The sequence below is a fragment of the Phyllobates terribilis genome, unplaced genomic scaffold (genome assembly GCF_046119375.1).
Source record: "Phyllobates terribilis strain yellow unplaced genomic scaffold, ASM4611937v1 Scaffold_69__1_contigs__length_7402412, whole genome shotgun sequence".
In the NCBI taxonomy this organism is placed as follows: Eukaryota; Metazoa; Chordata; class Amphibia; order Anura; family Dendrobatidae; genus Phyllobates; species Phyllobates terribilis.
Window position 1 is genome coordinate 216,060 of NW_027362829.1, and position 26,579 is coordinate 242,638.

Below are 26,579 nucleotides of genomic sequence, written 5' to 3' on the forward strand. Positions count from 1 at the left end.
ATCTTTAAGGTACAGGGATATACCACAGTTCAGTGAGGACACCTCGGATATTGATGAACATCTCCGGTTATTTAAGAACGTCTGCCTGCTGCATGAGGTGTCAGTTAGTGACTGGCCCAGATTTTTACACATTGAGCGCATTACTAGAGAGGTATACCGTCATACCTAAAAACTACCAGGAGGAAGTTTCAGGAGACTGACAAGCTCGGTGCACACACGCCTCGGGAGTTTGCTAACACACTACATATGGCATGCACTCGGTGGATAGAAGGACTGAGGGCTCGGGAAGCAGAACATGTCTTGGATATATTCATGCTGGAACAATTTGTCTAAACTCCCGGGTGACTTAAAAGAAATAGTGGCGGATTGAAAACCACTCAGCCTGGATGAGTCTGCAAGATTGGCTGATGAATGGCCTGATAATCGACAAGGGCTATGTGGAAGTACAGCCAACGAGACCCATGGATCGGCCAGAGGAGGAACTGTGGGGATTTCGAACTTCACAAAGATGAGGAAGTTTCCCAAGCCCCCAAGTACGGTCTGCGTCAAGGCGAGGGGGACTTAGGCTGCCATAACTGTGGACGTATGGGACACTTTGACAGGGAATGCCGGGAATGTTTTAGCCCACATCACAACCTTGGAGCAGGATTGGTGTGACACTGGCCCAATGTCGTAACCTGAAGCCAAGGACCGGTTCACACTTCATCAGCCGAGAATGAGCAGAGCAATCTCAACATGCAGACTAACCCCCCACCCCAGTGGTGAGTAATACACAAAATGCAATGACTGTTACCATGAAGGAATTTGACCTGGGGGAGGTAAATGACATTAGGGAGGAGGCCCAGAGACTTCAGGAAACTGACTCTCCCATCACCCTGGTCAGCCCACATATTGTCCCCCCAGAACAATATTTTCCTGGCCGCCAAGTGACCATCCCCCTAGCTGGTGGTCAGCACTCTGGGGTTGGTTGCAATGGATACAAATTTGGTTCTCATCGGGTACGTATTGAGTTTCCCAGGACAAACCGGAGATCAAGGGGTGGATATGGAGGACCCTGCGGGAGGAACAGACACCTGCCCCAGCAAACTAAATACAGAATTCTTGTCTCAGGGCTTCCCCCCCATTGGGGAGTTGGCAGGATCGGAAAGATCATTTGAGAGAAGCTGGAGATGTCTAGTATGCTGATGTACACCAGGGTGGAATGGGGATTGTGGAGTTTATTCACAAGGGTGACATGGAATATGCTTTGAGGAAACTGGATGATACAAAGTTTCATTGCCATAAAGGTGAGACCACTTACTTTCGTGTCCGTGCTGAAAATGTGGGGAAGAAGTGTGAGGAACTGGCCTTGTTATAAACAGGGCTGTGGAGTCGGTAAGCCAAACCTCCAACTCCTCAATTTCCATGACACCGACTCCACTACTCTGACTCCCTCATACATGGCTCATGTTTAAGTGATAAATTTACTGTAGCACAGATTAATCTCAGCTAAAAGTCTAGACTATTATATCAGGAATAGGACAGACATTTATAGGACATTTCATAACTTTCCCAAATTCTTATGAAAAAATATTCCCCACAAAGTGCATTGAACTACTGTAACCAATTTATTATATACTTTAGGAGTCGGAGTAAGTCCATTTCATATCTACTCCGACTCCACCATTATGGGCTCCGACTCCACCACTCTGACTCCACAGCCCTGGTTCTAAAGACTATCAGACTTTTTCCAGCACGGAGCACCTGTGCCATTGATCTTATTGTTGTGTTTTATTAGTGATTTTTTTGCTCGTCAGTTCATCCTCAGGAATCAATGCTTTCATTCAGTGACCTTATCTCAGGAGCCTTAATCCATAGTTTTCTCAGCCCCTAGGCCCATTGTGTGGAAGTAGATCCAGTGGAGCAGTCACCACAGGGAGTTTCACATTCAGTCCCACGTGATGAGTTCGGCCTGAAAAAAATACCTCCACTAATGCACACTTAGCTTTGACGGGGCTGACTGATCCCAGTGAAGGAGAAAAAGAAGCCACAATGTTTAGTCAGGAGTTTTGTGGAATGTCGTCAAAGGGATAGGATCGAGACTAAGGTCTTGTCTTGTAGCCCAGGGATGGATGGATGTTCTATGCCAGTGGTTGTGAACCTATGGCACATGTACCGTAGGGAGCCCACAGAGCCCTCCCAATGGGCACACGTGCAATTTCCTCAGCAGTGCCACTGCTACCACTCTCCTGTCCTTAACAGCAATCTTCAAGTCTGACCACAGATTCTCAATTGGATTAAGGTCTTGGCTTTGACTAGAATGCTCCAAAATATATACACGTTTCCCCTTAAACCACTCGAGTGTTGCTTTAGTAGTATGTGTTGGGTCATTGTCTTGTTGGAAGGTGAGCCTCCATCCCAGTCTCAAATCACTGACAGACTGAAACAGGTTTTGCTCAATAAAATCCCTGTATTTTGCACCATCCATGTTCCCTTTGACTCGGACCATTTTCCATGTCCCTGCTGCTGAAAAACATCCCCACAGCATGATGCTGGCATCACCATGTTTCACTGTGGGGATGGTGTTCTTGGGGTGATGACCTACAGTGAAGGAAATAATTATTTGATCCCTTGCTGTATTTGTAAGTTTGCCCACTGACAGACATGAACAGTCTATAATTTTAAGGGTAGGTTAATTTTAACATTGAGAGATAGCATATCCAAAAAAAATCAAGAAAATCACATTGTATAAATTAGATAAATGTATTTGCATTTTGCAGTAAGAAATAAGTATTTGATTCCCTACAAACCATTGAATTCAGGCTCCTACAGACCAGTTAGACGCTCCTAATCAACTCGTTATCTACATTAAAGACAATTGTCTTACATAGTCACCTGTATAATAGACTCCTGTCCGCAGACTCAATCAGTCAGACTCTAACCTCTGCAACATGGGCAAGATCAAAGCGCTTTCTAAGGATGTCAGGGACAAGAACGTAGACCTGCACAAAGCTGGAATGGGCTACAAAACCATAAGTAAGACACTGGGTGAGAAGGAGACAACTGTTGGTGCAATAGTAAGAAAATGGAAGCAATACAAAATGACTGTCAATCGACATTGACCTGGGCACCATGCAAAATCTCACATCATGTGGTATCCTTGATCATGAGGAAGGTGAGAGATCAGCCTAAAACTACACTGGGGGAACTTGTTAATGATCTCAAGGTAGCTGGGACCACAGTCACCAAAAAAACCATTGGTATCACATTATGCCTTAAAGGTTTAAAATCCTGCTGTGCCTGCAAGGTCCCCCTGCTCAAGAAGGCACATGTGCAGGCCCGTCTGAAGTTTGCCAAAGAACACCTGGATGATTCTGTGAGTTATTGGGAGAAGGTGCTGTGGTCAGATGAGACAAAAATTGAGCTCTTTAGCATTAACTCAACTCGCCGTGTTTGGAGGAAGAGAAATGCTGCCTATGACCCAAAGAACACCATCCCCACTGTCAAGCATGGAGGTGGAAGTGTTTTGTTTTGGGAGTGTTTCTCTGCTAAGGGCACAGGACTACTTCACTGCATCAATGGGAGAATGGATGGAGCCATGTACCGTAAAATCCTGAGTGACAACCTCCTTCCCTTCGCCAGGACATTAAAAATTTGTCGTGGCTGGGTCTTCCAGCAAGACAATGACCCAAAACATACAGCCAAGGCAACAAAGGAGTGGCTCAAAAAGAAGCACATTAAGGTCATGGAGTGGCCTAGCCAGTCTCCAGACCATAATCCCATAGAAAACTTTATGGAGGGAGTTGAAGCTCCGAGTTGCCAAGCGACAGCCTCAAAATCTGAATGATTTTGAGAAGATCTGCAAAGAGGAGTGGACCAAAATTCCTCCCGACATGTGCGCATCCCTCATCATCAACTACAAAAAACATCTGACTGCTGTGCTTGCCAACAAGGGTTTTGCCACCAAGCATTAAGTGTTGTTTGCCAGAGGAATCAAATACTTATTTCTCACTGCAAAATGCAAATAAATTCATCTAATTTATACAATGTGATTTTCTTTCTTTTTTTTTTTTTTGGATATTCTATTTCTCAATGTTAAAATTAACCTACCCTTAAAATGCCAGAGCCCTACAAAATGACCTCAGGCAGGCCACAAATGTGCATATGTCTGCACAAACTGTTAGAAACCGACTCCATGAGGGTGGTATGAGGGCCTGACGTCCACAGATTGGGGTTGTGCAGGATGCTTGGCATTTGCCACAGAACACCAGGATTGGCAAAGTCGCCACTGGCGCCGTGTGCTCTTCACAGATGAAAGCAGGTTCACACTGAGCACATGTGACAGACGTGACATTGTCGGGAGACGCCGCACAGCCCTCCATGTGCTCGCCAGAGGTAGCCTGACTGCCATTAGGTACCGAAATGAGATCCTGAGACTCCTTGTGAGACCATATGCTGGTGTGGTTGGCCCTGGGTTCCTCCTAATGCAGGACAATGCCAGACCTCATGTGGCTGGAGTGTGTCAGCAGTTCCTGCAAGATGAAGACATTGAAGCTATGGACTGGCCCGCCCGTTCCCCAGACCTGAATCCGATTGAGCACATCTGGGACATCATATCTTGCGCTATCCACCAACGTCACGTTGCACCACAGACTGTCCAGGAGTTGGCGGATGCTTTAGTCCAGGTCTGGGAGGAGATCCCACAGGAGACCATCCACAACCTCATCAGGAGCATGACCAGGCATTGTAGGGAGGTCATACAGGCACGTGGAGGCCACACACAATACTCAGCCTCATCAGGAGCATGCCCAGGCGTTGTATGGAGGTCATACAGGCACGTGGGGGACACACACAATACTGAGACACATTTTGATTTGTTTTAAGGGCATTACATCAAAGTTGGATCAGCCTGTAGTGTGTTTTTCCACTTTCATTTTGGGGGTGACTCGAAATCCAGGCTTCCATTGGTTAATAAATTTGATTTCCATTGATGATTTTTGTGTGATTTTGTTGTCAGCACATTCAACGTTGTACAGAACAAAGTATTCAATGAGAATATTTCATTCATTCAGATCTAGGATGTTATTTGAGTGTTCCCTTTATTTTTTTGAGCAGTGTATATATATGTATATGTGTGTGTGTGTGTGTGTTGTAAGCTGGACAGGTCGTGTCCTCAAGGTGCCAAGCCTCGGTGATGTAGAACTCTGTCTCAGTCTGTCTGTGTGTTTTGCATGGTGAGCAGACCTTGCATATGCTGATCAGACTCTGCTGAAGGCAGTGAAAAGGACTTCATTTAAACGTCTGTGGCCGTTCTGTATGGACTTGTTATTTTTGAGTTTTGTTTTGTTATACCTTGTTTTGTGCCAGGGAAAGGCTATTTTGTGTTTGTGTCCTGAGCGGTTTATGCAAGCAAAATAAACCATCCTGGATTTCTAATGAAAACGCTCCCTGTGCCTACCTCAACCGCAGCTGAGTGAATACTAAACCCTACAATTGGTGCTAGAAGCAAACGCACGAATCCCAAGAGGCAGTGTGACTGCTGCAGGAAACCGTATATGTCCTGGGTGAAGGCCGCCAGCCAACAACAGTTGTCCGGCAGCACGGAGGAGCTGATAAGTTCTGGGAGTTGGAGGGTTCTGCGCATGATCTTACTTGTCCCCAGTACTGCGCTTTTCTGGACAGAGTGTTCAGATGTTGCTCCTGGGATCTGTTGTAGCCACTCTTCCAACTTAGGTGATGAAGTGACGAGACCCAGGTGAGGAAAACTGTGAGAGGGGCGTTGCAAAAGATGTCTCCGGGGGATGACGTTTCGTGTTCCTGGCCGTGTTTCAGAGAGTGGCGGACCGTGAGAGACTACCACCGGAGCAGTGGGCGGAGGTCCTAGCGCCATATCTGACAGGGGAACCACAGAAGGCGTACGTTGATTTGGCCCTGCAAGACGCAAAGGAATATAGCAAACTTAAGTCTGAGATCCTGGTGCGGCTGGGCGTAACACTGGCAGTCAGGGCACAGCAAGTCCACCTCTGGGACTTCCACAGGGACAAACCTCCCTGGTCACAAATGTGTGACCTTCTGCACGTGGTTCAGAAGTGGCTACAGCCAGAGACTTGTTCCCCAGCCTAGATAGTCGAGAGAGTGGTCATAGATTGGTTTATCCACTCTCTGCAGAAGTCTATTCAGTCCTGGGTTGCCCAGAGAGATCCCCAAAATACAGATGACCTGGTGGGCCTAGTGGAGAGGTACCGGGCGGTAGAGGGCTCCCTGACTGATCAAGCAGGGGTTAGGTCACCTTTCTGGGGTTCACAAAGGTGGGGATGGCTCCCAAAAGAAGGGGACTGAATCCTCACTGGGTGGGCGTCCAAAGTCCCAGGAGGTTGCTGAATCACAGCTGGGTAATCAGTCCCATACCATCCTCTGTTGGAGGTGTCATATGTTTGACCATATAGCTGCCCGGTGTCCCATGAACTCTGCGCCAATGGACTACAACATAGGCTGGCGTTGCTCCTATTTGGCCTACCCCGCCTGCAGCGCGGTTCCTCAACATGGCGAGGGCCCTCAGGCGTGCTCAATGTCTGTAAAAGTGGTGCAAGTGTTTGGACTGTTGGACTCAGGAAGTTTGATGACCCTGATAAGGGCCACACTCATTCATCGGTTGGTTCCTGGGAAGGTGGTGGGTGTCCAGTGTATCCATGGGGATGCTAAAAACTACCCTGTAGCTCGGGTGGATGTAAACACGGACTGTGGCACCACAGCTCAGGAAGTGGGGGTCATTAAAGACTTGTTGCACCCGATAATAATCGGACGGGACTTTGCATTATTCTGGGACATGTAGGGGAAAGCGGGGACACCTGGTTGCTCGGACCACCGCCAGATCACCCCTGAAGAAACCTCACCACAGGCCGTAACAGACGAGTTTCCCATGTGTTTGTTTGTTGGCGATGAGGATGAGACTGCGTCCCCTGAAGCCAATATCCCTGAGCTGGAAGTGTCCGAGGGAAACTTCGGAACCGCCCAACTCAGGGACTTAACTCTGAAAGTGGCGTTCCAAAATGTTACCGTGTTAAATGGAGTGCCTCAGGAGCCGGGGGCCGACAGTCGGTTCCCTCATTTTGCTGTGAATGGGGATTTGCTGTACAGAGTAACCAAGCCAAGGGTTCAGGTAATAGAGCAGTTGTCGGTGCCAGGGCCCTATAGACGCAGTGTGTTAGACATAGCTCATTCCCATGAGTTAGGATTTTAGTTTTCAGGTGGAGCATAGGCCTGGGAAACAACATGGGAATGCTGATGCCCTATCAAGGGTCTATTGTATGTTGGCAGAAGGTGCCAAGCCCCCCGGTTTGTGCAGAAGGGGGGTATGTAAGGTTGCAGCCGGACAGGTCGTGGATGGGAGGTATATGTCCCCGAGGTGCCCAACCTCAGGGATGTAGGATTTTGAAAAGCAGGCTCCAGCACACATATTGCTGAGAAGTGTTTAATGGGCCCGGATTATGGGGCTGGGTTTTAGGAGCAGCTGAAAGAGCTGGGTGAGATCAGCTGCTAACTTACCTCCAATTCAGGTCTTGGAAGGTCTGATGCAAGCAAAATATACCAACCTGGATTTCTAATGAAAACGCGCCTTGTGCCTACCTCAACCGCAGCCGAGTGAGTACTAAACCCCACAGTTTGTATATATACATGCATGCATGCAGTGGGGAAATAAGTATTTGATACACTGCCGATTTTGCAAGTTTTCCCACCTACAAAGAATAGAGAAGTCTATAATTTGAAATTTTTATCGTAGGTATACTTCAACTGTGAGAGACAGAATCTAAAAATAAAAAAACAGAAAATCACTTTGTATGATTTTTAAATAATTAAATTGCACTTTATTGCATGAAATAAGTATTTGATCACCTACCCACCAGAAAGAATTCTGTTTCACAGACCTGTTAGTTTTTCATTAAGAAGCCTCCTACTCTGCACACATTACCTGTATTAATTGCACCTGTTTGAACTCGTTACCTGAATAAAAGACACCTGTCCAAACAATCAATTACACTTCAACCTCTCCTCTATGGCAAGACCGAAGAGCTGTCTAAGTACACCAAAGAAAAAATTGTACACCTGCACAAGGCTGGGATAGGCTTGAGAAAGGTCAGAAATCAGCCCAGAACTACATGGGAGTACCTGGCCAATGACCTGAAGAAAGCTGGGACCACAGTCTCAAACATTACTGTTAGTAACACACTGCGCCGTCATGGATTAAAATCCTGCAGGGCACGCAAGGTCCCCCTGATAACGCACATGTCTAAGCCCGTTTGAAGTTTACCAATAACCATCTGGATAATCCAGAGGAGGCATGTGAGAAGGTCATGTGGTCAGATGAGACCAATATAGAACTTTTTGGTATCCACTCCATTCGCCATGTTTCGAGGACGATGAAGGATGAGTACAACCCCAAGAACTGTCTGATCTGTTTTGGACACACATATATCTATTAATCTCTTGATCCCTCAATCATCATATTGCTAACATACTAGATCTGTACAGCAGCCTATGTATACATTTACCTTTGATTGGTGCTATCTTAGATGTGGCCAATACTGATATTGCTATTTGAGCTATGCACATGTACTTTATAAACTGCTTTAGGACTGGATTATCCATATATAGCTATTGTGTATATCTTCTATAGCCACCTTGCGAGCATTTCTAGTGTAGGAGCTTGGGTTATATACATTACTGTCTTTATGATGCACTAAGCACGTTACATGTATTGCTGCTTCCCTGATTGATGCATTGGCACTTTATTATCTTATAGGATCGTGTTGTGTACCTATTGTGATCCTTTTGGGTGTACTGTTTGAGGAACCATGTTGCATTTGCATTAGGCTTTGCCTACTTAATATCGATTATTCTTTAGACCCTGGTTCTCCGTCTATGACACACAGTTCCCTGCCTTACTGACGTATACTCCCTGATTTATGTAGTACTTGGTGTCACCGTCTTCCTCCCTTTATTTTATTCCATTGGAAATTGCCTGTTTTTATACCTTTTCTGTAATAAAATTATAATTTCATCTTGACACGCTCCTGATTCCTTTTCCTCTTTTGGGTTATATGGTTGTTGAAGAGCGCTTACTGAGACCAGTTCCCCCTATCTTTGGTCAGTTGGGTGCATGTTGAGGTATCAGAGGAACTGTTTCTATTTAAATGTCCAGGCTGGTTTATTGGTGCTTCATAAACCATGCCACAAGGAAAGGAAATAAACAGCCGTTCAGTGCAGGCAAAACAAAGTAAACAGTTCCAGCAATGGTACTTTAGAAATAGTCCAGAACACACAGGCTGTATAGCATTCAGTATACCAGCTCAGTCTCGAGACATCACACAGGATGCTCTGCCATATGTGCAGGGGTATAGGACTCCAGCTGCAACCATTTTTGGGCCAGATTTTGCAGATCAAACATGTGGGAGCAAGGGGGTTTGTCTCGGTGGTACGCCCAGCGTTGAACCCGTTGTGGCCTGACAGTCATTGTCGCTCACAGGCTCACCAAAATTTCAGTTTTCAGTTTCACATATTCTTTGGCATCTTGTAAGGCTAAGTCATAGAACGCCTTCTGGGGCTCCCCTGGTAAGTAAGGTACCAGCATTTCCACCCATTGCTCTCACTGGAGTTTCTTCCTCTCGGCGACCCTTTCAAAAACTTTCAAAAAGGTATCAATGTCGTCACCCGGGGTCATTTTCTCCAAAACTCTCCTCACAGCCTTACGGATGGAATAATTATCAGCTGACCTTGGAGTTGGAGCTGCCGCCGTGCCACAAACCGCCTCTGCGAGCAATTCAAACTGATGCTGCTGTTTTAGGTGCTGCTGTTGCTGGATCTGTTGCATAAGCAGCTTATTTGTCTCCTATTGTGCCAGCTACTGTTGTTGGTGCTACTGCTGCTGGGCTTGCACCAGGTGTTTAATCAGGTCCTCCATGCTGTCTGACATTGCTCTCTGGCTTATGACTGCCTTCACCCAGGAAATGCAGCACCTCTGTAGCAGTCACACATGTTCCCTGAGAACGCTGCCCGCAATTCTAACACCAAATGTGGTAACACTACTCACTTGGGTGCGTGGTGAGGTATCACAGGAACAGTTTCTATTTAAACATCCAGGCTAGCTTATTGGTGCTTCATAAACCATGCCACAAGGAAAGAAAATAAACAGCCTTTCAATGCAGGCAAAACAAAGTAAACAGTTCCAACAATGGCACTTTAGAAACAGTCCAGGTCACACAGGCTGGATAGCATCCAGTATACCAGCTCAGTCTTGAGACATCACGCAGGAGGCCTTCTTACGTCCACACACAGACCATGTGTGAGAGAAACAGAATACATTTTACAATGTGAACTACACCCAGGGGTAGGGTGTGCGGGCAGCCAGACCCGCACATCTGTTCGGCTGCCCGTAAACCTGACCTGGATGCACAAACAAGCCTCTTACTACTATGTGCACTAGAGCAATGCTTATGGTTTATATCACAGAGAACAACCACCTCAGTGATACATACCTCCCATCAACTATGGGATCTGTGATTTCTATCTACACCACTGTGTATAGAATGTGTATAGGATAATTGAGTATAATATAGTTATTATGGACGTGAGTTAATTAACATAGGGATAACAGACTCATTGCACAATGTTACGGATATTTCTTGTTGCTAAAACTGATTTTTTTTTTCACTTTAAACATTTTTTAAACAACTCTGATTAGTGCAATCATACAGCATACAAGCCTCTGATTATTCAGGTGATGCACTGCACTACTGTAGTGTGGTGTATCATCACTGCCTGTCAGTGTAATACTAATTGCCCCATACACATGAGATAAGTGTTGGCTGAACCGTCATTTCGCAGTTGGCTATCTCTCCCGACTCTCCCATACACAGAAATATTCCAGCTTTCCTGTTGTCTGTATGAGAGCGTCGCCTCCAGGCTCCTCTAGGTGAGGATTATCTACAGGAAGAACAAACGGATTAGCCTCTGAAATTCATGATGCCAGATCCTTCTCTACCTTGACATCATCTGTCAGGAGGCCCCCAAATACTTTATATAGTCGATCAAACCACCCAAAATCAGTGCTTTCATGCCACTTTACTCTTTGTGTGTATAGGGGTGTTAAAACGTACCTTATTGGACTCTTCCTCTTGCCCGACCTAATAGACTTTCATACATTGCAGGCCCAAACACCATTATTAGGTGCCGCTGCACCTGTGCCATCTCTGCGGTGTTCATCGATATTCTGGTGCTCAAGAGTTACCGTATTTTTCAGACTATAAGACGCACCTTTTTCCACCAACATTTTGGAGGAAAGCGCGTTTTATAGTCTGAACTGTGGCCCGTACTCTATACCTATGGCTGTGGGCTGTGGGGGGAGCGGCAGCGGGGGATGAGCGGAGCACAGGAGGCAGCAGCCGCCTGCTGCAGCCTACGCTGTGCCCGCTGCTAAAGAATATGAATATGCACTGCTCCCCACGCCCATGGGCGTGGAGAGCAATTAATATTAATTTTCCTTAATAGCGTGCACACTGTAGCCGCAGCGCGGCTCCTGCTGCCGTTCTACGGTCTGTCTGCCTGCTATTAAAGATCATGAATATTCACTAGAATCCACTCCCATGGGTTGTAGTGCATATTAATGGTCTCTAATATCGGGCACACAGACCGCAGAGTGGCAGCAGGAGCCGCGCTGCGGGTACAGTGTGCATGCTATTATGGAGAGTGAATGGTAACTGCTCCCCAAGCACACAGTTCTGGCGCGGGGAGCAGTGACTATTCCGGCACAGCATCTCACACTGTGTGACGGCGCATGGCAGTAATGCCATGCACGGCTCACACAGTGAGAGTGTCGGCAACCGAGCAGGACGCAGCGCTGGAGGAGAGGGGAGGTGAGTATAATTGTTTATTTTTGTGTGTGCAGCGTGATGGGAATTAGGGGGTGCCAAGCATACCAGGATGGGGATCAGAAGGTGCCAAGCATACCAGGATGGGGATCAGGGGTGCCATGCATACCAGGATGGGGATCAGAGGGTGCCATGCATACCAGGATGGGGATCAGGGGGTGCCATGCATACCAGGATGGGGATCAGGGGGTGCCATGCATACCAGGATGGGGATCAGGGGTGCTATGCATATCAGGAAGAGGGATGAAGGGTACCATACATACCAGGATGAGGGGTGCCATGCATATCATGAAGAGAGATGAGGGGTGCAATGCATATCAGGAAGAGGGATAAGGGGTACCATGCATACCAGGATGGGGATCAAGGGGTGCCGTGCATACCAGGATGAGGGGGGGCATGAATACAAGGATGAGGGGTGCCATGCATACCAGGATGAGGGGTGCCATGCATGCCAGGATGGGGATCAAGGGGTGCCATGTATACCAGGATGGGGGATTGGGGTGCCATGCATACCAGGATGGGGTATTTGGGTGCCTAGCATACCAGGATATGAATCAAGGGGTGCCATGCACACCAGGATGGGGGATTGGGGTGCCATGCATATGAGGATGAGGGGTGCCATGCATATCAGGATGGGGATTAGGGGTTCCATTCATATCTGGATGGGAATGAGGAGTGCCATGCAGATGGGGATGGGGGCCACATATAACAGGAAGGAGGGGGCCATATATACCAGGATGGGGGATATTAACAGAATTGGGGGACATAGCCCCTATAACAGTGTCAGCAGACCCCCTTTCCTTAACAGTGCATCATGACCACATGTTTTGCTTAATTTTTTTTTTCTATATTCCTCCTCTAAAACCTAGGTGCGTCTTATTGGCCGAAAAATACAGTATTTTTTAAAAATCAAATGTTTTAACGTGTTAAAAAATAAAATGTGTCTTGCTTTTTGCATGTTTTTTTCTTTTTACACAGAATTGTTGGTGCCAATTTTCTTTTGAAACATTTTATTATCTGCTTTTTTCTGGTGTTTTTCTTGTAATATAGGAAAGCCTAAGGCCAGAAATAAACCCCATAATACACTGTACATGGAGACTTTGATATCAAATAATTTCTCTCTGTGGTGTTTGTACAAACAAAAAAGATTTAGAAATGCCTCAAACTTCTGTGTGTGAATCAGACATGAGATCTAATGTGATAGAAGATTACAGTCCGGGGAAGACGGGAAACATTCATATAGACGGGTGGTGATGTAGTCAGTGAAGAACTCTGGCCAAATATGTTTGTAGAGCCGTAGTAGAAGATGATGTCATCCTCGTTATGAAGTAGTTATTTTTCATGTCACGTGTAATGAATATCTCCTGCAGTATAGATAATGCCGATTCCAGTGTCTGTAAATGAGACGAGAATTAGCGTTATGGAAGATGAGTCTATGAGAAACGTATTCAGCTGCCGAGACGAGGAAGAACCTACTTGTTGTGTGTAGCCTAAAATATATAGGTTTTATTAGTAGATGTAAAGAAGAAAACTACTGTAAAATAATAAATCCCCTCATATGTTTCCCCTTATTATCTGCAGTAATTGTATGATGTTACATCGACTCCGCTTCTTCTCATTCAGGTCCCTACAATATCGGATCCTCTCAGTGAAGATTTTCTATAGAAGAGAATCTTCCTGATTGTCCATGTCCATCTTTGATGGGTAAGAGACATGGTGGCAGAGAAAATATTACACCTCACCCTAGAAATCCTTTTCCGTCTTACTGGAGAGGTGAGAGGTTCTGATGACGTCACATTACATCATTCTTATCTATGGGAATAACAGATGAACAGAACTGGAGAGGTGAGGACTCTGGAAATGTCTGTAGTGAGATTTATCGATGTGTCTCTCCATAACCAGGATTACTCAGTAGTGAAGAAGACCTCTAGTGAGCGCTGTCAGGACCCTGTGTCTGAGGGATGGGAAAGACCCCTGAGCCCAATCACAAGGCCTCCACCTCATCCCCTGACACATGAGGACATCAATGACCAGAAGATCCTAGAACTCACCTACAAGATGATTGAGCTGCTGACTGGAGAGGTGACACTGCTGGGAATGCTGGGACATTATACAGTAACGCTATGAAGGTATCAGGGGGATGACAGTATCATTGTATGTGTCAGGTTCCTATAAGGTGTCAGGATGTCGCTGTCTATTTGTCCATGAAGGAGTGGGAGTATTTAGAAGGTCACAAAGATCTGTACAAGGACGTCATGATGGAGGTTCCCCAGCCCCTCACATCAGGTAATAGACAGGACTAAATACACACAGCCTATAAATATCTGTATGTAAAGAATGAATTCAGTCCCTGTATGTGTTTCCTGCAGATCTATCCAGTAAGAGGACAACACCAGAGAGATGTCCCCATCCTCTTCCTCCACAGGACTGTAAACAAGAAGATCCCAATGTTCCTCAGGATCATCAGGTAGATGGAGAGAAGGTGTCATGAGATCTCCCCTATGATGTGTAGACGACTGTGAAGGTCTTGTGTTCAGTCTTGTTTTATCCACCAGTATTATATGTTTTATACTTGTGTAATGAGAACGGTGGAGATGGCAGGATTAGAGATGATCATAGAGGTGACTTCTCCATCTGTCTGTGACTTTTACAATATTTGTTTCAGGGTGAAGATCTGCCCCATATTAATACTACAGAGACATATGTGAGGGGTGATGAGCGGTGTACAGAGGAGACTCCTACATATGACTATCCAGGTGAGTAGTAACCACTAAATGCAGAGAAGTCACAGATTCTTCTCAGTCACTGGCTGTGGCTGCTTTATCGGTGGTGTAGTCCAGCCGTATAACAATTATGTGATGACTATTTTGCCACAAGACCACAAAATTGTCCTACACCCAAAACTGTTGCAATGGCTTTGAGCATTGAAAGCCCTCTTCTATAGAACTTACAACCTGGGAGATCCACCTACCCCCTGGGATTAGAAGACACTGACCGGTACGTTCCCAGATCTGTAAACTACAAAGCTAAATGACAGCGTATGTAGAATGTGCTGACAAGTTAGAAAATCAGTTGAAGAAAAATAATGTGATGGGCCAGTAAGAGAAATCGGAGGGTAATGATGCTGTTGGCTTCCTAGAACCCTGATATCTTATTGGCTGATCTACCTTCTCTCCCTTCTGTGCTGCTGAATGTGCTCATATGGTCCCATATGAGCCACTCTCTTGTTGCCTTGGTTGTACGTTTTGGGTCATTGCCTTGCTGGAAGACTCAGCCACGACCCATCTTCATTGCTCTTACTGAGGGAAGGAGGTTTTTGGTCAAAATCTCGCAATACATGACCATATCCATCTTCCCTTCAGCACGGTGCAGTCGTCATGTCCCCTTTGCAGAAAAGCACCCACGAAGTATAATGTTTCCCCCCATGCTTCACAGTTGGGACGATGTTCTTAGAGTTGTACTCATCCTTCTTCCTCCAAACACGGCGAGTTGAGTTAATTTGTAAGAGCTCAATTTTTGTCTCATCTGACCACAGCACCTTCTCCCAATAACCCACAGAATCATCCAGGTGTTGATTGGCAAACTTCAGATGGGCCTGCACATGTGCCTTCTTGAGCAGGGGGACCTTGCGGGCGCGGCAGGATTTTAAACCTTTAAGGCATAATGTGTTACCAATAGTTTTCTTGGTGACTGTGGTCCCAGCTGACTTGAGATCATTAACAAGTTCCCCCTGTGTAGTTTTAGGCTGATCTCTCACCTTCCTCATGATCAAAGGTACCCCACGAGGCGAGATTTTGCATGGTGCCCCAGATCGATGTTGATTGACAGTCATTTTGTATTTCTTCCATTTTCTTACTATTGCACCAACAGTTGTCTCCTTCTCACCCAGCGTCTTACTTATGGTTTTGTAGCCCTTTCCAGCTTTGTGCAGGTCTTTGATCTAGTCCCTGACATCCTTAGAAAGCTCTTTGGTCTTGCCCATGTTGTAGAGGTTAGAGTCTGACTGATTAATTGAGTCTGTAGACAGGAGTCTTTTAAACAGGTGACTATGTAAGACTGCTGTCTTTAATGCAGATAACAAGTTGATTAGGAGCATCTAACTGGTCTGTAGGAGCCAGAACTCATAATGATTTGTAGGGGATCAAATACTTATTTCTCACTGCAAAATGCAAAAAAAAATTATCTAATTTATACAATGTGATTTTCTTGTTTTTTTTTTTTTTTGGGGGGGGGGGGGTGGATATTCTATCTCTCAATGTTAAAATTAACCTACCCTTAAAATTATAGACAGCGAGGGATCAAATACTTATTTCCCCCACTGTATGTCTAAGCTGTGCGTGGCTGATGGCTGTAATGCACATTTATTCACGCCTGCAGGAGATGTGTTGGCTCGAGCCCTGGTTTCATAGATTCACTCCACGTCATAAATTCCATTATGTTTTCAATCCTAAAGAATTCAGATTACTGCACAATCTCTCCTGAAATGGGGGCACTAATACTTTCTCTACTCTTCTGCTCAGGACTCATAGTAGCTCCAATGGTCCACCATAAACGAGTGCAACTCTGATTTAGTGTTGGACCTCTTCCCTCATACATATGTTGATATTTGGGGATGTAACATGTTTTCTTTATTCTATTTGTATGATTTGTGGTGGGATCGGCCTGCCTCACTTATGTGAGTCTGCAATTCCCTGGTAGTCTTTAAAAATAAGGTCTCCATTGCCTTTCCAAAATGTCAGAATCTAAATTTACAGGCTGTTCTGTGGTGTGAGATGGGAAGAAGAATAGTCAGGTAGCCGGGTCAGAACCAGGAGAGCAGAGAAAATGCTAAATCAGAAGACACAAGAGTAGTCAGTAAACGGGCCGAGGTCACAACAGGAAACAAATACACAAGCCGGGAGCTGAGCACAGAGGACTGAACCAGAGGAGAACAAGGCTGTATCTGGCAGCTTCCAGCAATATGCTTCCAGCTTTAGTAGGGTGCGGTGCTCTCCAGTTGGCTGAAGCAGGGAGCAGATTACTGCAGCTGGACAACACACACACCCATACTGCCAGACTGGATGGTACTACTGGTCCCAGGAACCCTAATCTTCCTGGTTGGTCAGAGCCTGCGCCACCTACAACTTCTGGTTCTGACGTCTCCTCCATCACCAGCGCCGCCTGCAGGATGAATAAGGCGGCTCCTGGTGACAGAAGCAGATGTCCCAAGAGCAAATCCAGATGAAATGGGACAAACCATTTGCGGAAGCTCTAATATGACAAAATGGCTGAAAACCAGAGCAGTAGAAATCCCCATAAAGTGACTCATTTTGGAAATTATAACCCTCAGTGAAATAATCTATAGGAGCTGTGACTATTTTGACTCCACAGTCGCTTTCCGGAAATTAGCACGCAGTGGATGTTGGAGAGTGAAAATTACAAATATACTACTTTAACACCCATAACATAGTGCCCAGATTCTGCTCCAGGAGACACATCATAAATTAAGTGGGTTCCTCTCACTATAGTAATGCCAAATACATGGAGGCTGAATGTGGTTTGGGCACACTGCAAGGCTCAGAAGCGAGGGGGAGATCTGGCTTTTTGGAGAGTGGATATTGCTGGATTGGTTTATGGAAGCCATGTTGCTTTTCAAAAGCCTTTGAGCCACTAATAATGTGGAAACCTCTGGTTTTCGATTGACAGATGATGGACCTGAGTGGGGACTTGTTTTTTGTGAGATGAGTAGAAGTTTTTATTGGTATTATTTTTGACTACATAACATTGTTTGGTGGCTTTTTATTCCATATTTGGGAGACAGAATGAACAAACAGTTTTACACATCATACTCCACTGGTTCATCCTATGAGGTTTTCTATTAGACTGTGAACTGTTATTGTCTTGGTGAATAATTCAATATTTTACATAACTTGCCATTTCACAGACGTTAAGTAGAAATTTTCAAAAATATAATATTCAAGGATATTTTTATTCATAAATAATTGTTTTTATTCTTGGCAGATGACTGTACCAGGAGATCAGAGGAACAGCTGACATCTTCAAATTTTACATCAAATGATCTTGAGATCCCACAGGATACAAATGAAGTGAATTCCATTACTCCAAATGTACAATCATCCCTTCACAGCAAAGATCTGTCATCTGATCCTATGAAACAGGTCCTGTCTTCTGATTCATTACCGACTACTAAGGAAAATCATAGTCACAAAATAAGCATTAAAAAACAAATTGCTCCTAAAGCAAAGAAGCCATTTTCACTTTCAGAATATGGAAATAGTTTTCCCTTCGAAAAGTCTTTTCTTAAATATCAAAATCTTTACCCAGCAGAGAATAGATTTTCTTGTTCCAAATGTGGGGAATGTTTTAACCAGAAAACAGATCTTGTTAGCCACCAGAGAATTCACACAGGAAAGAAACCATTTTCATGTTCAGAATGTGGGAAATGTTTTGTGAAGAAATCATCTCTTCTTAGTCACCAAAGAACTCACACAGGGGAGAAGCCATTTTCATGTTCAGAATGTGGGAAATGTTTTAACCGGAAAGCACATCTTGTTATCCACCAAAGAAATCACACAGGGGATAAGTCATTTTCATGTTCAGAATGTGGGAAATGTTTTAGCCATAAATCAGCTCTTGTTAGTCACCAAAGAACTCACACAGGGGAGAAGCCTTTTTTATGTTCAGAATGTGGGAAATGTTTTAACCGGAAGGCACATCTTGTTAGCCACCAGAGAACTCACACAGGGGAGAGGTCTTTTTCCTGTTCAGAATGTGGAAAATGTTTTACCCTGAAATTAACTCTCAATAAACATCAAAGAACTCACACAGGGGAAAAGCCTTTTTCATGTTCAGAATGCGGGAAATGTTTTGTGAAGAAATCATCTCTTTTTAGTCACCAAAGAACTCACACAGGGGAGAAGCCTTTTTCATGTTCAGAATGTGGGAAATGTTTTAACCGGAAAGCACAGCTTGTTATCCACCAAAGAAATCACACAGGGTATGTCATTTTCATGTGCAGAATGTGGGAAATTTTTTAGCTGGAAATCAGATTTTGTTATGCATCAGAGAACTCACACAGGGGAGAAGCCATTTTCATGTTCAGAATGTGGAAAATGTTTTACCCGGAAAACAAATCTAGTTAGCCACCAGAGAACTCACACAGGGGAGAATGCGGAAAATATTTTAACCACAAATCAAGCTTTAATAAGCACCAAAGAACCCACACAGGGGAGAAGCCTTTTTCCTGTTCAGTATGTGGAAAATGTTTTACCCTGAAATTAACTCTCAATAAACATCAAAGAACTCACACAGGGGAGAAGCCTTTTTCATGTTTCATGTTCAGAATGTGGGAAATGTTTTGTAGATAAATCAAATTTAGTTAGGCACCAGAGAACTCACACAGGGGAGAAGCCTTTTTCCTGTTCATAATGAGGTATGTTGTGTGAAGGAATAATCTCTTAGTCACCAGAGCAGTCACACAGGGGAGAAGCCTTTTTTATGTTCTTAATGTGGGAAATGTTTTACTTGGAAATCAACTCTTAATAAACATCAGAGAACCCATACACTGGAGAAGCCTTTTTCATATTCAGAATTTTGGAAATGTTTTAACTGAAAATTGCACCATGTTTGGCCTCATTGAAATGAAAACACTCATACTCAGATCCCGTGCCAGCGCCGTTCCAGCGGTGTCGGGACTCACGTTCCCGCGGTGTCAGGACTCACGTTCCCGGAGCTCACATGAGGTTGTTACATCACTTGAGCCCTGCGCAAAATCAGTGCCGGTTTCACTGTCCCCGCCTTCGGACGTATTGAACATCAACAGGAAGCCTTTGGTTGTGGCTGCTCTCTGGCTCCTTTGTGATGTTCGATTTGTCTGGAGGTGGGGACTGTGACAACAGCGTTGATTGGGGTATGTTATTGACAAATTGTACAAAAACATATACCAGACAGTCATATAATTAAATGAGAAAGGGAATTACTTCAGAACTTACCATAATTTGTGGACTATAAGACACACTATTAGCAAGAAAAACATCTTGCTAACAAATGAGTACGTCTTATAGACTGGAGGCAGCTTCCAGTGACAGAGGAAAAAATCAGGCAGTGTCCTTCCTGATCACTGAGAGAACTGCTCTCTGTCTCCTCCAGCACCACACTTCTCTAACCGATTGGTGTAGAGCAGGAGAGGAAGGTACCGGGACCTGCACATCCTGAGTGAGTAGCTTAAGGACCTTCCACCTGACTAGCTCAAGGATCTTTCAGATGTAACACTGTTTTTTACATATTTTCAAAAGTTGTCAGGTTCATTTATGAAATGAGCCATTTCTTAATGATTTTGAACTCGTGAATTCAAATCTGACAATGAATTTTTTTAGTTGTCTCTTGTTTCTATGATATCCGAGAGTTTTCCTTGTACTGCTACATATAATTAATGCATAAAAGTTTCAGGACTTTGAAACATAATTACTTTTGCAAATATAAAGATGCAGAATATTTTGTTATGCCATTTTTCTGATATTTATTTAGAGGAAACTTGACAACAATTCAAGTAACTAAAATCTGTGTAAACACTATTGTGAATTATAAACAGTTACAGAAATTGCATTACAAAATTTGCTCCTCATTCAGTGACAACTCTTTTGTTTGTCTCTTGTACTTCTGCATCCGATCAACTCTTACAATTGTCCAACTCTAATCTGCAAGCATTGATGGATTCCATTTTCCTTGATATCTTTTCTCCATAGCTGCAATATCTGGGTGAAATCTCTAACCATTCTCGTCCCTCACTGCTCCACAGTTTGATGGAAAAAAGTCTAGAAGCGAATGTAAGAAATTAATCTTTAAAGGACATGTTACAACCCAGATCCTTATAGGTTTTGAGGAGACTTTCCACCAACGCTTCATAGTTATCTGCTTTTGAGTTTCCCAAAAAATTAGTTACCACTAATGCAAATGCTACCCATGCAGCATTTTCCTTTCTCCGCAACAGAGAAACTCATTATCTTGGAGAAGCATATGAATCAATTAAGACTCTTTCCTTTATCCTTTCTTCGCTCAACTTTGGAAATTTATCAATGAGATACTTGAAAGCTCTTTAGGGAGGAGTAAGCACTGAAATACTCGGATGCTTGTTACTCACTGAGCAATTCCTAATTCTTGGTTGCTCGTCTATGGGAAATTTTAGCCGAAAGAGTTACAATACAAACAATTGTTACCGTCCACCTTTCGTGTCTCCCCTATCTCCTCATAGATAGTAAGCTTGCGAGCAGGTCCATCACTCCTCTTGACATCTGTAGATTGTACAATTCTCCTCTACAATTAAAAGTGCTGTGAAATACAGTACAGACCAAAAGTTTGGACATACCTTCTCATTTAAAGATTTTTCTGTATTTTCATGACTATGAAAATTGTACATTCACACTGAAGGCATTAAAACTATGAATTAACACATGTGGAATTATATACTTAACAAAAAAGTGTGAAACAACTGAAAATATGTCTTATATTCTAGGTTCTTCAAAAGTAGCCACCTTTTGCTTTGATGACCTATTTGCACACTCTTGGCATTCTCTTGATGAGCTTCAAGAGGTAGTCACCGGAAATGGTTTTCACTTCACAGGTGTGCCCTGTCAGGTTTAATAAGTGGGATTTCTTGCCTTATAAATGGGGTTGGGACCATCAGTTGTGTTGTGCAGAAGTCTGGTGGATACACAGCTGATAGTCCTACTGAATAGACTGTTAGAATTTGTATTATGGGAAGAAAAAAGCAGCTAAGTAAAGAAAAACGAGTGGCTATCATTACTTTAAGAAATGAAGGTCAGTCAGTGCGAAAAATTGGGAAAACTTGGAAAGTGTCCCCAAGTGCAGTTGCAAAAACCATCAAGCGCTACAAAGAAACTGGCTCACATGAGGACCGCCCCAGGAAAGGAAGACCAAGAGTCACCTCTGCTTCTGAGGATAAGTTTATCCGAATCACCAGCCTCAGAAATCTCAGGTTAACAGCAGCTCAGATTAGAGACCAGGTCAATGCCACACAGAGTTCTAGCAGCAGACACATCTCTTCAACAACTGTTAAGAGGAGACTTTGTGCAGCAATCCTTCATGGTAAAAATAGCTGCTAGGAAACCACTGCTAAGAACAGGCAACAAGCAGAAGAGACTTGTTTGGGCTAAAGAACAGAAGGAATGGACATTAGACCAGTAGAAATCTGTGCTTTGGTCTGATAAGTCCAAATTTGAGATCTTTGGTTCCAACCACCGTGTCTTTTTGCGACGCAGAAAAGGTGAACGGATGGACTCTAGATGCCTGTTTCCCACCGTGAAGCATGGAGGAGGTGTGATGGTGTGGGGGTGCTTTGCTGGTGACACTGTTGGGGATTTATTCAAAATTGAAGGCATACTGAACCAGCATGGCTACCACAGCATCTTGCAGCGGCATGCTATTCCATCCAGTTTGCGTTTAGTTGGACCATCATTTATTTTTCAACAGGACAATGACCCCAAACACACCTCCAGGCTGTGTAAGGGCTATTTGACCAAGAGGGAGAGTGATGGGGTGCTACGTCAGATGACCTGGCCTCCACAGTCACCAGACCTGAACCCAATCAATATGGTTTGGGGTGAGCTGGACCGCAGAGTGAAGGCAAAAGGGCCAACAAGTGCTAAGCATCTCTGGGAACTTCTTCAAGATTGTTGGAAGACCATTTCCGGTGACTACCTCTTGAAGCTCATCAAGAGAATGCCAAGAGTGTGCAAAGCAGTCATCAAAGCAAAAGGTGGCTACTTTGAAGAACCTAGAATATGACATATTTTCAGTTGTTTCACACTTTTTTGTTAAGTATATAATTCCACATGTGTTAATTCATAGTTTTGATGCTTTCAGTGTGAATGTACAATTTTCACAGTCATGAAAATACAGAAAAATCTTTAAACTTTTGGTCTGTACTGTATGTTGGCGCTATAGAAATAAAATTATTATATTATAAAGGAGGGCCTCATACACATTCTGTTCAAATTGCGATGTCGTGGTACTCCCAGACTCATAAAGGCTATGCCCTAAGTGCAAATCCTGCCCAAAATTACAAGCAGGGTCATCCATACACCCTTGAAGGCACCAATTGTAGTGCCTCATTAAAATATTGTGAACAAAGTGTAGTGGCACTTCTACACTCAAAGTGCAAAGAAAGGAAAAAACTATAAGCAGGGTCATTCATTGACTCTAGAAGGCAACAACTGGCAGGCCTCATTCAAATATTGAAGATTAAAAATGCTTTATGTGCTGCTGTCATCTGGTGGTGTGGAAAAGTCAGGGCTAATCCTGGCTTTGTTCATTTTTATCAGAGTGAGCCTGTCAGCCAGGTACTGCTTGATCATCTTTAAAAACCTTTCCCTCCTTGTCATAAATACCCGGTCATCAGGGCATGGACACTGGTAGGGTGTCATGAAATTGGCCCAGGCCTTTGACAGTGTACCCCTGCCTCATCTGTACCTGGTGTGTGTGTGTGTGTGTGTGTCTCCCTTGCCTTTCCTCCTTGGTTGGGCAAGGAAGCTTGCCCCCTGCTACTAGCATTGTCTGATGGGAATTTTTTCAACATATTTTCCACAATGGCCTTCTGATAAAGCACCATTTTAGTAGGCCTCTCCACCTCAGGAAGGAGAAATGCAAGGTTCTCCTTGTACCATTTGTCTATCAGGGTGAACACCCAGTTCTCTCTTTTGGCCAAGATGAATGTAACACGAGGGTCACGGTAAAGGCCGAAGTACATAAAGTCTGCCATATGTGCCAAGCTCCCTACAATCAACATTCCCCTGTCTCCACCATGATGACTACTCTCCATTAAAGATGAGCGAATACTTCAATATTCGGTTCCGGTTACGATCACCGATTTTGCAATATTCACCGATTTATTCATCTAATATTCGCCGAACATAGCTGAACACCATTGGATTCAAGGGGAGGCAAAACCAAACGCATACACAACACTTTCAAACTGGCCCAAAAGCTGCCAAAACAGATCAAATTAGGCGCAGACACCAGGAAAGTGGCCTCAATTGACCCACAGTGCAAATTTTATAATGACACAGCAGCAATCAGTCATGGGCCATGCATGAGGTATCAGGGTCTGGGCCAGCATTTACAGCTTTGAATTGAACTTCAAATTCAGACAAGGTGGGTGAGGAATCGGTGTAGGCCTGCTGTGCTGAGAGCCCTGATAACACATGCAACAGCTCAACCTGCTTTTATGCTCAGGCACACTCAGAAGGCAGAAATATGAATTTCATAGATTAGTATTGGTGCAAAAATTTAAGGAAGGCAGTTGACTGAAAGTAAGTGGAAGCCTGATGGTCTGGAAGGCCTACTGCGACAGGCAACACACATGAAGGAGACCCTAGCAGAAGTTTCCCCATTTCCAAAAATTAAAGGCTGACACCACCAAAGTTGCATCAATTTCACCAGAGTAAAAATGTTATAATTAGGACCGACACCTCTTCCACTTCAGCCAACCCAGCAGATGGAGACCCAATCAGGAGTCTTCAAATTAAAAAAATTAGGGCCTGACACCACCAAAGTGGCATCAATTTCAGTAGAGTAGAACTAGTATAATGGGGACCTACAGCCAACCCAGCAGATGGAGACCCAATAAGGAGTGTTCACATTTCCCTAAATTAGGGGCTGACACCACCAAAGTGGCATCAATTGCAGAAGAGTAGAAATAGTATAACGAGTACCGACACCTCTTCCACTACAGCCAACACAGCAGATGGAGACCCAACCAGGAGTCTCCACATTTCCAAAAATAAAGGGCTGACACCACCAACGTGGCATCAATTTCACCAGAGTAGAAATAGTATAATTAGGACCGACACCTCTTTCACTGCAGCCAGCACAGCAGATGGAGACCCAATCAGGAGTGTTCACATTTCCCTAAATTAGAGGCTGACACCACCAAAGTGGCATCAATTTCACCAGGTTACAAATATAATGGGGAGCGACATCTCTCCCACTACAGCCAACCCAGCAGATGGAGACCCAACCAGGAGTGTTCACATTTCCCTAAATTCAGGCCTGACACCACCGAAGTGGCATCAATTTCAGTAGAGTAGAAATAGTATAATGGGGACCGACACCTCTTCCACTACAGCCAACCCAGCAGATGGAGACCCAATCAGAACTGTTCACATTTCCCTAAATTAGGGGCTGACACCACCAAAGTGGCATCAATTTCAGTAAAGTTGAAATAGTAAAATTGGGACTGACATCTCTTCCATTACAGCCAACTAGCAGATGGAGACCCAATCAGGACTGTTCACATTTCCCTAAATTAGGGGCTGACACCACCAAAGTGGCATCAATTTCAGTGAAGTTGAAATAGTAAAATTGGGACCGACATCTCTTCCATTACAGCCAACCAGCAGATGGAGACACAATCAGGCGTCTTCAAATTTAAAAAAATGAGTGGCAGACGCCACCAAAGTGGCATCAATTTCACTAGAGTAGAAATAGTATAATGGGGACTGACACCTCTTCCACTACAGCCAACACAGCAGATTGGAGACCTCATTTCCAAAAATTATGGGCTGACACCACCAAAGTTGCATCAATTTCACCAGAGTAGAAATAGTATAATTAGGACCGACAACTCTTTCACTACAGCCAACCCAGCAGATGGAGACCCAATCTGGAGTGTTTACATTTCCCTAAATTAGGGGCTGACACCACCAAAGTGGCATCAATTTCAGTAGAGTGGAAATAGTATAATGGGGACCGACACCTCTTCCACTACAGCCAACCCAGCAGATGGAGACCCAACCAGGAGTGTTCACATTTCCAAAAATTAGTGTTAACATCTGCAGCAGCAACAGCAGGCACAGAAGCCATGCTAAAGATATCACAGACTGCAATTACACGAGATCAATGCAGCACACTAAAAACTAGAACATCGCCTACTCTGTACAGTCTGTGATTGGGGTGCAAAAGTCCTTGGAGATCCATGACTTGTTCATCTTGATGAAAGTTAGGCGGCCTACACTTTCATGGGACAGCTGGCTGCGTTTATCCGTCAGGACACCACCAGCAGCTCTGAAGACACGTTCTGAGAGAACTCTGGCTGTTGGGCATAATAAAACCTCCAAGGCGTGACAGGCGAGCTCAGGCCACTCATCCATTTTTGAAGACCAAAATGTAAAAGGGTCCAAACCCTGCCTAATAATATTGATATTGAGCACTAGATACTCCTGCACCATCCTCTCCAGTAGTTCACCAAGTGTCAGACTTGGACTCTGTTGTGCTGGTGCCCGAGCTGGTGCAAAAAATGTGTGAAATGATTCACAGAAATTGCTACTGCTACTTACACTGCTGCTGCTATTGTTTTGGCATTGCTGAATTGACATGCCGGAGGTTGAAAGTCTACAGGTGCGATGCACACAGTACGCCTCACTGCTGTCTTGGGGAAAACCTCTCTTAAGGTTGTGTAAAAGTGTGTTTCGATACTCCAGCATTCATGGGTCCATTTCCAGGGTGGGAAGCATCTGGCAAAATTTACACTTATAGCGTGGATTGAACAACCCAGTAGTCAGCACTATTTTGAATCATAACTATATGGGGATCCTGTTGCAGATAGTGGCACTCATATGTTGGGCTCTTCATTGAGGTCCAAGGCCATGCTGTGTTGGTGGC

General features: G+C 44.4%; 1 protein-coding gene across 1 annotated transcript; it reads left to right on the forward strand.

Annotated features, from left to right (window-relative positions):
- Positions 1-435: 435 nt before the first annotated feature.
- LOC141194316 (uncharacterized) lies at positions 436-19,066 on the forward strand. Its single transcript, XM_073662218.1, has 6 exons — positions 436-651; positions 5,812-5,955; positions 14,069-14,189; positions 14,273-14,370; positions 14,569-14,659; positions 17,904-19,066. Exons 1-6 carry the CDS (start codon positions 436-438, stop codon positions 18,938-18,940), a joined length of 1,707 nt encoding a protein of 568 aa, XP_073518319.1. The 3' UTR covers positions 18,941-19,066.
- Positions 19,067-26,579: the final 7,513 nt, after the last annotated feature.